The sequence below is a fragment of the Podarcis tiliguerta genome, assembly GCF_965153285.1.
Source record: "Podarcis tiliguerta genome assembly, chromosome: 4".
NCBI classification, from domain to species: domain Eukaryota; kingdom Metazoa; phylum Chordata; class Lepidosauria; order Squamata; family Lacertidae; genus Podarcis; species Podarcis tiliguerta.
This window is the reverse complement of record NC_139537.1, coordinates 46,193,899-46,209,444: the sequence shown is the minus strand read 5'-3', so window position 1 is coordinate 46,209,444 and position 15,546 is coordinate 46,193,899. Positions and strand designations below refer to the sequence as shown.

Sequence of the window (15,546 nt, the reverse complement as noted above, 5' to 3'; positions counted from 1 at the left end):
TTACCTTTTTACCTAGTGAAGGCATGGGAGACACATGAACAGTCTAGCTGTGGTTGTTATTAGTTATTACAACCAGGGAAGGGCTAGAAATTTGAATGGGAGAGTGGTAGAAAGATGCTTGACTGTTTCACTGCAGATGATTTTCTCAGTCAAAATCCCTCCTCCCACAACTGCTTTTCTGTTGTAAAGAAAATGATAGAAGGTCTCTTTTCCCCTTCTGGAAAAAAAGCAGTGGAGATCAGGATTTTTTTAAACAAACCAACCAACAAGAGTGGTCCAGTTGGACAGGGAATTACTACTACAGTGGTACCTCTGGTTACGTACTTAATTTGTTCTGGAGGTCCGTTCTTAACCTGAAACTGTTCTTAACCTAAAGCACCACTTTAGCTAATGGGGCCTCCCACTGCTCCTGCGCTGCTGCCGCACAATTTATGTTCTCATCCTGAAGCAAAGTTCTTAACCCGAGGTGTACTATTTCTGGGTTAGCAGAGTCTGTAACCTGAAGCGTATGTAACCCAAGGTACCACTGTACTACTACTACTACTACTACCACTATTTGTAGTAGTATTTCTATCTGATTCTTCAGTCTTTGTACCTAACACAGCTGGTTAAGCACACCTTCACCTTCTGCCACTACAACTACTCTGAGCATATTCACATAACCCAGAGCTGTATTTTGCTTACACAAACAAAGGTTATGAGATAGTTCACTTATGTCCACAACTCATGTTGATGCCCCTGAAGAGAAAACTTTACAGGAAGTGCCTTAAGGAAGTATTCTAGTTACATGTGATCAAATATTATTCCCCAGTTCCAATATCATGTTTCTCTGTGGGTGCTTATGTTCAATATTTATATTTGTTTGGTTCTTTCAAATTTCAGGTTTCTGCTGTTGACAATATAGCAAGAGCATTGGTGTTAATATTAAGATGTTAAGAAGCTAGCATGTACACAAGCTGCTCATTTAACCCATTTCTTTTCCTGACATTTAAAACAAAACTTCACAAACCATCAAGGGAGCAATTATGAATACAGTCTCTTTCCTAGTATGTCAACAATGTAGATGCAAGATTAATGTATCACAGCCTCAAGTGTAGGAACACTGAAAGATGTTAAGCCAATACACAAGGATTTTTTTCCCCTATTTCCTACCTATAGAATTCAGCTTTCAGCTTAGTGGGACTCTGTGAAAAATCCATATGCATAGAATTGAAAAATTAAGCTTAGCTCTATATCCCCGTGATATGCTTAGCATGTATGCAGTTCAGTGATAAACCTCTGAGCTTTCTAGTTCAATAAACCCAATAGCTCTGAGCCAGAGTGAGCTACTGCCAGTCGGAGACATTATTGGACTATTGCTATTACTCAGTGTACAAAAGCTTTAGATGTCTTATTTTTATTTGTTGAAATGATGCATCACAATACATATACAGTATGGTCCCATCTTATGCAGAGATTTGGTTCAAAGGGTTCTGCTTATACATGAAAATTACCTATAATCAAACACTTGGAGCCACCCAGCAGCTAGAATGTGAGGGGGGCAGGGGGAGAGAGAATCCTCAGTACTGCCAGATCCTGTGTGCTGAGTGGGCCCTGCCCTGCAAGCAAGACAGAAAGTTTAAAAGCTTGGGGGGGGCATTTGGTCCACTTGGGGATACCTGGTGCATAAGGAGCATTTAAGCTCTCTGCCCATTCAGCATGCTGGATCTGGAAGGCAAGAGATGCTTTCAGAAGATCTCATGGGAGCTCAAATGACCCAGCGAGATTTTTCAAGGACATCTTGCAAGCTGAATGGGCTTGGGTGCCCTGCAAACCAGGCAAATAGCTTAAAAGCTATTTTTGTGCCTGGTCTGCTTGGTTTAACTGGCATGAAAAGAGCTTTTAAAGCTCACTGCCTTCTTTGCCAGGCAAGGCCATCTCAGCACACGGGCTCTGGAAGCCTAAGAACGTTCACATACTGGAACTCAGATTGCCCCTCAAGATCTCACGAGAGCATCCTAGAACTGGGAGTCAGAGCGGGCCTTGCCCCCTGAGCTGGGTTACCCAATGTGAAAAGAGCTTTTAAGGTCATTCTGCAGCAGGTAACCCCAAGAGAATTTCAACCAGCCTGCCTTCAGCCACAGATGGTTGAAATGGCCAAGTTAAATGTGCATAAGATGCTAACATACTACATAGCCAAAGTGTTTGTTTCAGCTCATTGTTTCCCTAAACGAACCAGCATGGTGCAGCAGTTAGAGTATTCAATTAGGACCTGGGAGAGGAGGATTAAAAGTCACACTCACCTGTGAAGACCAGTGGGTGACCTTGTGCCATGCACTATCTCTCAACCTAAACTACTTTGCAGGATAGTTGTGAAGATAAAATGAATAGAAAGAAAAGTGGGTATATTACCTTTGGCGACATGGAGCAAAGGTGGTATATAAATGTGGTGATGATAATAATAAAAGTAGATAAAACCTGCCCTCCACAAAATTTAGGAGAATAGGTTTCTGTTGGGATAACAGTGTGACATTTTGACCATTATTTTTATGGTCTTATAGTTGGAAGTGAGGAAGAGTTCTGCCAGGCTTTAGTTCTTCTAGCAGAGTTAGCAGAAAGACCATCAAGAGGTGAACCAAGCCACTTACACTGTTAGAATGCAGGGCAAGTTTTCCAGGTCTGTGATTTTTCACTTGGTTCCCATTACCAAAGGGACATTACCTCTTCCATAATAGCTGCCTGTGAAGTTTGGAAAATTTTACAACAGGATTTATAGTCATTTTATAACTACTCTTGTCCACAAAAGAACCTATGTCCAACACCATCCGGTCCCCATTAAAATTCCCTTTAGTGTTACTGAGTTCAGCATATGCTAGAGGTATAAAGCCACAGCACAGGAAGGGTGCAATTCTAACAGTTTCTTCCTGATGCTGTCAGAGTTCAGTGAAATCAATTAGTTTCTCAGCTGAAATGCAGACAACAGGTGACATTGCAACCCTCTGTCCCCTAGTTTTAATGATAAAATTGCCATGAAATGAAGTGACTCCACCATTGTCCCCATTCCTTAATTCAGCTTTAGAAAGTGAGAACCCTGTCCTATACTGAAATTCAGGTAGTAATCATAGTAGAAGTAGTCATGGTACTAAAAGATTTTTTGTTAAAAGAGGACAGAGGTATATGGGAAATCTAAAGTGTTTTATTATTATTGTTAAGTTGTTACTTTATTTAAAAGAAGTGGTGGATTGTATGACTGTAAGACAGAGATGTCAGCTAAGTCTAAACACAACAAATTTGAACAGCTATATACTATTTATAGTAATCACCCTCTGAAGGCATTGTTAAACAGTGAATGTAGACACAAAATGAGGGTTGTAAAATGTGGGGGGAGCCCCCATGGATACCAAAGAGTGTCAGCTTCAAATTGTCATCTTCCATGAAGGCTATGAAAACAGTGAGGGGCGAAATGAGTAATGCTAGCACACTCATCCCCAATGCCTTCCCTTGCATGTTTACTGTCACCATTTGCTAATGCCTGAAGAGGGCTAATATTGTATCTGAAACTACCTGTCAACAAAATATCTTGGTTAGCATGGATTGGCTGTGAAGACATGTACACCCTTCCTCATTATCCTAAGGACAAATTCAAGAAAATGTGCTTGGATTGCTGTAATGAGTCAGCAAAGAAGCGAAAACAAAATATGCTCTGAGCATTTGAACTCATTTGGCCAGAGATTGGTCTCCCTTGGGGGAGAAAAGTGACCAGATTTGTATTTCTTCACATTCACAACACAAGGATTTACCTCATGGGCACAAGGCTAGCACAAGGATTTTTGCTGTCTGAGGCAAAAGACAAGATGGCACTCTCCCCCATTCTATTAGATTAGTTGAATCTAAGGCGCCATCTGCACTATACATTCAAAGCATTATCAAATGCTTTAAACAGTCATGGCTTTCCCCAAGGAAGCCTGGGAAGTGTAGTTTGTTAAGGGTACTGAGAGCTATTATTTAGGAGACCCCATGCTCCTCATTGAACTACAGAGCTCAGAGTGCTTTGCCAGTCAGTTACCCTTCCCAGGAAACTCTGGGCATTGTGGCACCTTGAACAATGTACAATTTCCAAGGTTCTTTGAGGAAAGCTATGACTGTGTAAAGTGGTATGATACGGCTTTAAATGTATAGTGCAGATGCAGTCATCAACAGTAGTGATGGAATAGCATCTCCTACTGAATTTGTGGATAGAAAGCTAGAGCAGAGCAAGTGGCACAAAAACAGTTCTCTCGAATACCACACCACTTCCCACCATCTGCTGCCTGACATGACTCTGTGAGTGTGGCTAATGGTGTGGCTGGCCCTTCATAAGAATGAGCTCCATGTCTCTAGTATACCAAGTTCTATCTAACCAGACCTTGCCAGTGATAGTTAAGGCATATCCAGAAAGGAGGCTCTAACTGCAGCAGTGGGGGAATTACTATCGCTGTCTTAGAATAATGGTTGCAGCTGACTTGTGAGGTAATTTTTCATGCTCCAGAAATCAATTTAATGTATAAGGGGGAGCCCTGGAAACAAGAAACCTAGCCCCTTCAAGACAGTAAAAATAAAATGAGGAATACCAAATCTATATTCTGTCTGCTAATATAACCAAATTTATCTCAAACTGTGAAGCTTTTCCTCTTCCCATAATGTGTTACTGAGACAATATAGTTGGAAAACAAAGTACAATTGTTCTTTATAATCAAGGACTGGAGCAATCTCTTTCTGAGACTGAATTTCTTGAAAAGATAATTATTATTTATTTACAGCTACATCCTGTGATGGAAAATTTATTTTGACTGGCTCCACTGGATCTTTCCACTCTATTCATTATCCAGAGCCTTATATTTCAAACCTTGCTTGCCGATGGATTATACAGTAAGTCATTCTATCAACTAGACTGTATTGGCAAATAAAATGCAAACACTTTTTTCTCAACAATGTTTTTTATACACTCCAGTTAATGCGGGGCATAATATGCACCAATAAGTTATTTACATACATATGGTATATAATTTTATTTGGATGCCAACTTTCCATATTACAAACCATGCTCAAGGCGACTTGCAACATAAAAAAAATAACTACAACATAAAAGTAGTCATAAACAATAAATAAAACATTAGGAAATATGCCCTCTCTGCTCTCACCTGGGTGCCTTTCTTCCCTCTGCATCTCTCACCCTGGAATATCTTCACTTCCCTGTCTTTTATTATTTATTATTATTTATTGAATTTTTATACCAACCTATACCGGAGGTCTCTTTCACTCGGGATCATTCCACCACCTATCTGCAAACTTCATGGGGGTGCAATTCTTGATCCCCAATGGCATCACAGAAGGGGAAACCCCAGAGGGGCCATTTTCTGTGTTGTCTCCTCCTCAAGGTGATTCCCACAGGCACTGAGCCATCACTGAGCATCCCACTGTCTGCAACGTGCCCAGCTTCTCTCCTTGTTTTGATCAGGGACAGCCCATCTCTGAGACAAGGTGAGGCAACTGCCTTGTGCAGCAGACTCTACAGTGGCCACATATCTGGCATCCAAGCGACAGCTGCAGTGCACTCCTTGGAGGCCAGATTTGCTGCTTCCTCAGCAGCCCTGCACCTCTGCAGTAGTGAATAGATGAATAGGAGGCGCTGCTGGTCTCCTCCCAACCTTGTTCCCAATGTAGATCACAACACACATGTACGCACACACTCTCCCTGGTTCCTGGTATAGATCTTCACTCACGCCTTCTTCTCTGGCACGAAGGCATCTTGTGGTTCACCTCAGGTGTCAAAATGTCTTGGGCTGGCCCTGGTCTTGATACATAACCTCAGGGTGGGTTGCATCCAGCTTCTATGCATCAGTCAATTGACATTGTCTCATGCAACAAATGACTTACTTTTCTTTCCTTAATGACCTAACTATCAACTGTTGTCGCCATCAGACAATACTGACATATCTCTAGGAGCACCTCATAGGTCAGGGGGTGGGGAGGCTTACTGATGAACATAGATCTCCAAAGTACAGCTGTTGCTTGTCTTGTTTGCAGAGGAGGATTTCCCCCCCCCCCAATATAGGGCCAATATTGGCTGATGGATGAGAGCCCTTTAGCTCTCAATCTCCCAGCTAAATACCTGAGGGGTGGGGAAAACCAGCACAAGCTCAAGATATAGGATGAAATATCCTAGGTGTATTCTTCCCCTTCCACCCCAGTCCTCTTCTCCAGCCAAACTGGAGGGGTGTACAGTATTTTGAAGGAGCTGAGTGGCATGTGGGATATTTGTGGAAGGATTTAACAAATTACTCAGACACTTCCTGTCCTTGAATGATGATATAAACATGTTGAACTCCTGCACGTGCTGTTGTCAGTGATTCAAAAGTAAATCAGAAGCAGGACAAAGATGATCTGTGAGGGTTTTGTTTTGTTTTGTTGCTTTCTTCTGACTTAAGCTTTTATGAAGATTTTCCATTTCCTCATCCAATTTTGTGCTTCTTTCCTGAACAGAAATATATAATATTGTTATTCTTTTTAATAAATGTAGAAAAATAACTTGATTGTTGTCAAATTACCCTATCATATTAAATTAGCCAAATATGGCTTACTGAGTTACTTTTCCCAGCATTTTCCTTGAGCTTTTTTATTGTCAGATATAATTTTCTATGCTTCTTCTATCTACGCAAGTGCTAACAAAAGAATAAATAGAAAGGATTACAGATTGCATTAAAAATGGGCTCTACTGCACTTTCCAAATTGATTCTGACAAGCATGTTGAAATGGTTGTGGTCAAATACTTCAATTCCTTTTGGGAACTGCAACCAGGGGAAAAAAGGTAATTTAGTAAATTCAAAACAGTTTGCCAGTTTGAAGTTTGTATTCGCATCCTGAGTATTCCAGATTTTCTAGTTTGTAAAAGGAGGAGGACATGACAATGGAAATGAGGACTGTATCTGAGATGATGCTACTGTTTATTTTAAAAAATTACTATGCATTGTTTCCAGCACTGTTGTTGTGTTCATGCTACAGAGTTCCACTTGCATAACTGAATTTTCCCCTACAGCCCTCATACACCCCCCAAATCTGCTCCAGAAGATTGGGATACATGACATCCTAGAGCGGATTTATATCATTTTCTGAACGTGCACGTCTCTAAAATAAAGGGGGGGGGGTGTATGGTTCCATTTCATGTTACATAATTAATGGATGTAGTGCAAGTTCCTAGGTATAATGATAAAATGTATCCTGTTTTAAAAACTCTGCGTACATTGCATATATACTTTGTATAGACCAGCTCCACCCAGGATGCATGCATTGCTCAAATAAATTTGCAATCTTCTCCCATTTTACAGGATACATTGTCATCATATGTAGCACACTTTCTAACGTGGTAATGTGTGAAGTGACCAGATATCTTAAATCCATTGCCTTAAATACCAAGTTGACAAAATATAATCTAAACAATACTCTCCAACAAATAATTTAAAAATTGCCATGAACTTTCAGAGCTGATAGTGCACAATTAATGCTTATATTTATTTGTTATACAAATCAGCAACTTATACTTAGATTTGCACAAACTTGGGGGGGGGGGACAGAGAAAGTTTAGATAAACAGGATTCAGATTCAGACTGCAAACCTAAATTAGGTGGCTCATAGAATTCGTTAGGACTTGCTTCAAAATGAGTCTGTTTAGAATGGGATGTCAACCACTTGTCCGCCATGCTAGAGGCCCAACTGGCCTCAATCAGAAGTTGAGCATTCAGTCTCCAGCCCCATGTTTTGAAACACTCTTCCAACAGAGATTCAGCAGACACTGACTTTCAAACAAATTGAATATTGTTTTATCCCACCAGGCGTATGTGGTTGTTTAACATTTTCTTGAGTAGCCACTAGCCAGTCATTTCAATCATCATTTTGCGCTGTTTTAAATGTTTTTTTTAATGTGCTCCTATTGCTGTACAACACTCTGGTATTTTATGATTGGGCAGTATATAAATACTTTCCTAAATATAAATAAATGAAGTGTGTAATTTTCAAAATATAACTATCCCTGAATTGCTTCTCTTGGATACAATTCAAGGAGCACCTTTATAGGCTCCTTTGGGAGGAAAGGTGGGGTGGAAAGCAATAAAGTAAGTAAATAAAATGTGCAAGGAACTATTTGAACATCTGGACGGAGCTCCAATGCTCTTTACATGAGCAGCATTTTTCCAGCACTTAGCTTGCAATGCAAAGCAAAATTGTTGCTGGCTAGGGGAAGGGGATTTGATTCAAGATATGTCCTCACATTTCTGTGTATTATGTCTACTGCATGCAGCTATTAACAGAATATTTTGCCCCTTTTAGTGTAAATCAAGAACTGTCTATTAAGCTGAATTTCAGTGCTTTTGATACACAACAGTATGCAGACACTCTAAGTATTTATGAAGGTGTAGGCCCAGGGAAGATTTTAAGAGGTAAGACACCTTTTTAATACTGTTTTAAATCTGTGATACTTACAGCAACCAGGCATCCTTTTCTTTTTACAATGCAATGTTTTATAATCCCATGTGGTGAGAATGATCCAGAGTTTTGTGTATCAAGATATGCAGGGATTTTTTTTCATGAGCAGGCTTCCCCATTCAGCTGAATGTAGGAGGTAGCACCTTGTGTACATTCCTTTCAACAATTTCATTGTGGCAATTGCAAATGTGCTTTAGTTAGTCACACCATTGTTATGTGTCCCATTTGCATTTTCCAAAAGTTCTAAGAGAAGTAAGAATTGCTATTATAATAAATGCAATGTCCAGCTTATACTTTTCCTGTGGATGAAAAGACAACACTTGTTGCAGGATCTCTGCTTAAAAGCATTCCAGGTTGCACTTCTAACCACATGCAAAGCCTCTGTTAGTTGAGGTTCTGCTTATGCAGAAGTCAACCACTACCATGTGCCCAAAGCCATGGGGAACCAGTGGCCACAATAATGCTGAACTCTTCATGTGTCAATGTCATATAAATGATTTGTTTGTTTTCCATGAAGTTACGAGTCAATGGTGTTTCTAATTCTAATTATAAATTGCTGTCTATTTTCATCATGAGATTCTAGAGGATAATCTGATATATCCTAGGATAACACTTCAAACTCTTACGAGGGCAGAAACAATTTCAATGGCAAATTGTAATCTTGCTCACAGCTTGATGCTTAAATATGAGCAACTCTATTCATTTTTAGGTATACAATTGGATAATAGTAGAAAAAGCATAAGTGTTTGGGCTCACTATTCTGTAAGACTACTGATTTGGATTATGTGCATGTATGTGGCATTATACCCTTTAGATATCTTTGCCATCTCTTTCTTTGTAGGTTTCCTCTCAGGTTCTGATCCTGGTACAATTTACATATTTTCTAATAAAGCCACTGTAGAATTTGTTACAGACTACGCTGAAAATTATAATGGCTTTAATGCAACCTACACTGCATTTAACACAAGTGAACTGACAGGTAAGTAGTCTTTCTAACTTCTGTTTAAATATCACATTGTTAGTATATGTGGTGGGAAGAGATCTAGCCACAGCTAGCAAAACTGTGACATTGCTCTGATACGGAGACAAATGCACCTGATTTCACATGTGACTTGCCGTGGATGTATTAAATCAGCTCCCATAAATGGTAGTCTTACATTGTGTCTATAGCCTTATGCTACAGACACTGTATTCTTTTATCAAATCCATTTTGAAGTGCTAATGTAACAATGTGTTTTTATCCACTTAACTTGTCCAAACACCCCATGAATAATTATCCCTTTCTATATTGGTCAAGCCTGATATCATTACCCTTTTTGCTGCTTATAGATACCAGAGGTCCTGTATCATCAAGGCTGCTTACTTGTATTACAGCTTTGAACTCTTTAGACTTTTTAAAAAAAAAACAAATAAATCAAAATTGGGAAAATGTATCCATACCTAGAGATGTTACCCAGGAACATACATAATTAACAGGATTTACAGATTAATGAAGATGATTTCCAATCTAATTCCCATTTCACCTTGATAATTACTATATTATGTTACTTTTTTCCTAGATGTTAGTACCCTGTGGTTTGGGAAAAAATAAATTAAATTGATTGAAATATCTGACTAGTGGCATGCAAGAATATATTTCTTTGTTTAAGAAATTTCTGTAGCACATTTTAGGACAATATTCAGTTACTTCAAACCAGCATCCAGCATCACGCTCTACTCTCCAAATGGCATTTTTTAAAATGTGCATTGACAGCTCTTTTAAATTCTTTTAAATTAAAATTCCTCCAAAATTGAAAAGCATGATAGGCAGAAGCATGATAGGCAGGAGGCCCTGATTCTTGTGCTTAGCTGCAGGCATCACATCAGGGCATCTGGCATAGCTTTCATGAAATGGGTAGTCTGGTGTGGTTGCAACTGATCCCTAAGATAACTGGGTTACAACCTGTTTAGGGCTTTAAAAGTCAGAGCTGGTAACAACTATGCCCAGCATGTTGTACAAAACAAAAACAAAAACACAACTTCTATATTCATTAAGAAGACATTAAGTGCTTTCAGCTGAGTCTTCTTTCTTCATATAAATAGATACCCTGTTGGAACACACACGGTTCAAACTAAATATAGGCATTCATGCATAAGAACCACTGCTGAGTTGTAACATCATGTGTTATTTTGAAGCAAATATCCTCTGGCCCTGAAAACAAAGACCTGTATCTTTTATATTCATTTCTTCTGTGGATATTAACAAACCTTACAGTCCTAAAAGATACAAGTTGCTGCACTGATCTTGAAGAGAGGGAGAGTTGTCCAGTTGCCTAGGCATTTCTGTCTTCCTTTGCAGAGGGGCCTAGGGCTTAGCCACACTTACCTTTCCCCCCACTCTTTTCCAACCCAGCTCTGTGTCTGAGCATGAGGGTATTTTTGCCCCTGAGCTTTCCCCACAAAAACCTGCTTTTTGAGCGCTCCATCAGAGCAAATATCAATTTGGCTTTTCCATTGATTGCCATTTGTTCCAACTGAGCTTTAAAGAGTGGAGTTTTGCGGGAAAAGGCTCTGGAGCAAAAAAGGGTGGGGTGCTTGGACGTAGAGCTTTAAAGCGTGGACCATGCCTAGAACAAGCAGAGGAAATGTAAGTGTGGATAAGTCCATGGTTGAATATTAGAACGGAGATGGGAGGGAGATTTGCATCTGCATTACAGGCTTACTGTATATCGAGAATCCTAGAATTGCAGAGTGAGAATGGACTCCAAGGGTCATCCAGTCGAACACCAATCCCCTAATGCCAGTTGAGGGAAATAGTACTCATGTTTAGTGCTTTGAGAATGGGGAAAGGCCATTAAACCTACCATGAAACTAGTACAGAAAATAAGTGTGTGTGGAGTATCTACAGAAAACCATGCCAAGGTTCATAGAAGCTAACAGTTGGGTGATGTATTTTCAGGTTGGATGGGAAGCACTTTCAACACAGTCACTTTGCTTGTGATATGAAAAGGATGATAATAAATCAGTACATGGTGGAATGTCATTGTTCACAGTCCATTGAGTTAATTTATTAAATTTCATTTCATTAATTTATTCACTTTTCGCTTCAAGACAGTCAGAAACTTAACTGCACTTTTGAAGATGGCTTTTGCTACTGGATTCAAGATTTAGATGACGATGATGAATGGGCAAGAATTAGTGGTCCCACATTCCCTATTACATCTGGCCCTAACTTTGATCATACATTTGGCAATTTATCAGGTAAGAATTAAGATATGAGCAAAACATGAATTGATTTGAATTTTCTTTTTTTACCAATATATTTTTGCAAAAAAAGAAAAGAAAAAAGAAATGTCTTGCAAGGCAGGAGGGATAATTTCCTCTCTTGAAGATATCACTACTCTTGGTGCACTTGACAATATATCTTATAATCATCAATCTCATTTGGATACCTATTTGGACCAATGGAATGCATATCTTAATATCAATATTTAGGTCAGAACTGATGGATTATATTTATTGTTCATGTGAGTTAACAATGCCCCCCCTTTTTTGTTATATCTGCAAAATAATGAATGTTTGTTTGTATTTAGCAAAGGAAACAATGTCTGCTCTAAAAACTAAGAGTTTTAGCTTGTCAGGCGAGGGGCTACAAAACATGGGCTCCTTGGACCTTTCCCCTCAGCCCAGTGATCCATCATGCTTAGGCATCTATATGAGAGCCAGTGGACTATGTGTGTCTCTTTTTATAAAAGAGCAACTACAGCAACTAATAAAATTATTTTATTAGTATTTATTCAGTGTATATTCCATTGTTCAGGGCAGCAAATTAGCAAGTGTACTTCCTTAGGTAGTTGGTGGAACAAGGAGTTAATAATTAACTAATATATATTATTATCTGTCTTGCAGGCTATTACATTTCAACACCAATGATGTCTGGAGGCAGACTTGTGAGAGTTCGACTTTTAAGCTTATCCTTAGTCCCCTCTTCAGATGTGTTCTGCCTAAGTTTCTGGTATTGTGAACATACCATATGTACTAATAGCAAAGTCAGTTCTCTCTCCTCCCTCCACACATCCTCAAAATCTGTTCCAGAGAATCCCCCAAGCCTCTGGAACAGATTTTGAGGGTCCACGAGGGGCTGCAGAGGGGAGGAAAAGCTCACTGCACAAGCTGAAGTCTGCTGTGCTAGTGGATACCAAGTGGATTTCAATTTAATATGCCAGAATAAATAATTACCTCTCATTTTCCAATTCAGGTATCACATGTATGGTATTAATGTGTATCGTTTGAGCATTACCATCACGTATGATCAGAACACTGAAAGGACAGTTTTCCAGAAAGAAGGAAATTATGGAAATAACTGGAACTATGGGCAAATAACACTAAATGAAACATCTAATTTTAAAGTATGTCAAGCTATCTATCCTCAGTAAAGAATGTAGTCAAGTCACTGAGTTCAGTGGGCCTTTATGACCATTCCCAATCTTCTATCCCAATCTTCGTATCTGCAAAAAGAATACTTTTATCATTACAGTCTGCCAAAAAATGGTTACAGCACACAAGACTAGTTAGTATGAGCAGACTGTATGTTTTTGACAGAAGAAATTATTATGATTATGTTGGAACACTGAAAATTCTCTCTGTCTTGGGCTAGCCAGCTTTGTCACCAGTTAAGAACCCTTGTCTAGAGTGATAAAATATATCTACAACTGAAATTTACTTGCTTTACTTGAAGTATTTCATATAGGAATGCAATATTAAGTCTCTCCCCCTCCCCAATTTCTTTTGGGACTCACACCAGGGACCTTTCGATTCCAAAACAACAATTCTAGGACTTGGTTATGCTTACATTGTCAAACTTGGCTTCCAAAGAGAACGTGCTTAGATCTAGTTTATAAATTATTGGCCTAACATGTCCAATAAATCAACAGAACCTTTCTATTGAAGAATTGTTCCTTCAGCTTTCCTGTACTGAAAAATGGATTCGGTCCATAAGTTCTACTGTATTCATATGTCATCTTTCCATCCACTAACAATGTCGCTAGCAAAAATGGCTAGAGATGTTTTGAGAATCTGAATGTGTAGTAATTCCTTTTAGGGGAGGTAGAATTCCTTGTAAAGCCATTAAAAGGTTCACATAGATGACTGCTCACATTTCTACTTATTAAAATTAGAAATGTAGAAAGATTCCTTCTATAACAGTGGAATCCCATACATGTCTAGGAAGCAAGCCCCATCACTGAATCCCATGGTTTTTACTCCTATGTGTGTCTAATTTTAAAAATGTGTCTATGTTGTATGGTTTTATATATGATAGCTCTTATATCTTTTTATGAATAGTGATATATAAATGATATAAGTAGAATAAGTAAAATAAATAAGTAAAATCTAAAATGAAATGGCATGTATAACATTTTATGTGATTTTTTTTAAAAAAGGTTGCTTTTGATGCCTTTAAAAGACCAGGATGGGATGGCATTGCCCTTGATGATATTGCTGTGACAAATGGAGGCTGCAATGAAACTATTTATCCAGAGCCTACTTTGGTCCCCACAGTCCCTACGACCCCTCAACTGCCCAGTAAGTATTATTGTTTTCTGTGATCACAGAAGCATTTCATTATAGGTTGGATTACTATGTTGTATTCTTGGAGGGGGCTATCAGTAGTAAGTGGAACAACTGATGACAGAAAAACAAAGCAAAGCTAGAGGCATAATATCTGAAGGAGGAATAACATCCTTTCACCTGCCATTCCTATGTTATCTCTTTCTTTCCTACTGGCTGTTCTGCTTGCTGCAGCCAGTCAAGGTGGGAATTAAGGATTTAGCACTGCCAGGGCTGGACTCTTATCAGCATTGCTGCACTATAGCTCTCCTCTGCACTGTACAATTATGCGGTGCAAGGGGTTATAATGCTCTACTGTTCCACTATTTTAAATTTTGAATGGCATGTCTGCCCAGGACTTTCTTTGGGGACTGGCTGTGCTAATTTAGCACATTTGAGCCCTTGACTCCAAACAACTAGCTAGTGCCATGCTAGCCCTCAACCCTCTGGCATGGCAGATGATGGGGGAAATAGTAGGGCTATTTGATTTATGCCACACAGAAGCCAGTTTTTGAGCAAGGAGGGATATTTCACTATGTGGTGCCAATGTACTGAACTGGAAGTTATCTGTAGGCCTTAAGACGAAAGTGTAATATTTCTAATGCATCCCCAAATTAACTGTAACCTATTAAAATCCAGACTTCCTACTAACGTCACACACTGATGCAAATTCATCCATGGCATCACTTTGCAGATCATCACTAATGTAAAATCCCATTAATTGCATTATGTGACAACTTGATGTTCACTGGAAATTTCAGCAAAAGCATTGATAGGATATGACTTTCGTGGGCAGGGGGGAAATAAGGATGTCTTAATTAAATTCACATATTTTCCAATTTTGCTGCTGTTGCTGTGTTAGATGCTGAAAGACAGAGTTGATGATGCACATGAGTAATTTCTGTCCATTTCAGAGAGAAACAGTAACCTATATCTCATGAACATTCAGTGAACTGACAAATAATAACAAGGGTGGAAAGGATAAAGGGTCAGCCATACATGCTTATGAAACTGTTAATGAGGTTCTGAGGCAGGATCAGATTGCTTCACATAATAAAATAATAGCATATTCTATACTAATTCCGGCCAGGGAAAGATGGCTAATACGTCTAGTTTTATTATATTCCTTCTTCTGCTAAAGCATGCTGAAAATTGTTTTCCCTCTAGAGCTATCAGAAATCTTGAATACCATCAAATTCAATCTTTCAACTTGTCACATTTTTATAATGCTACTGATATTATTAAATCTGTTCTGCCAAAAACAACAGACAAAAAGGACCTGAGCCTACCTCAGTCTACTCCAATAGACATTAGCTGTAATGCAGCACTCATTGGAGACAATAGCAAAGCATCAGTGATTTTAAAGGAATTGGATCGGCCGTCTTTTACACGTTGCTGTAATATTCCCATTTCCAGATGTGAAATATATGATTTTTTTTAAAAAAAAGGATGGATATTAGTGAA

The 15,546-nt window shown here is 38.9% G+C and overlaps 1 protein-coding gene across 2 annotated transcripts in view; it reads left to right on the top strand.

Annotated features, from left to right (window-relative positions):
- The window catches only part of TMPRSS15 (transmembrane serine protease 15), a gene marked incomplete at its 5' end in the record, with an annotated part of 55,419 nt that overhangs the window by 12,936 nt on the left and 26,937 nt on the right, over positions 1 to 15,546 (top strand). For both annotated transcript variants that reach the window (XM_083439230.1, XM_083439229.1), the window contains 7 exons: positions 4,779 to 4,887; positions 8,341 to 8,450; positions 9,338 to 9,475; positions 11,587 to 11,736; positions 12,385 to 12,490; positions 12,734 to 12,884; positions 13,917 to 14,058. In XM_083439230.1, the coding sequence (XP_083295356.1) occupies positions 4,779 to 4,887; positions 8,341 to 8,450; positions 9,338 to 9,475; positions 11,587 to 11,736; positions 12,385 to 12,490; positions 12,734 to 12,884; positions 13,917 to 14,058 (906 nt within the window). The remainder of the gene's footprint in view (positions 1 to 4,778; positions 4,888 to 8,340; positions 8,451 to 9,337; positions 9,476 to 11,586; positions 11,737 to 12,384; positions 12,491 to 12,733; positions 12,885 to 13,916; positions 14,059 to 15,546) is intronic.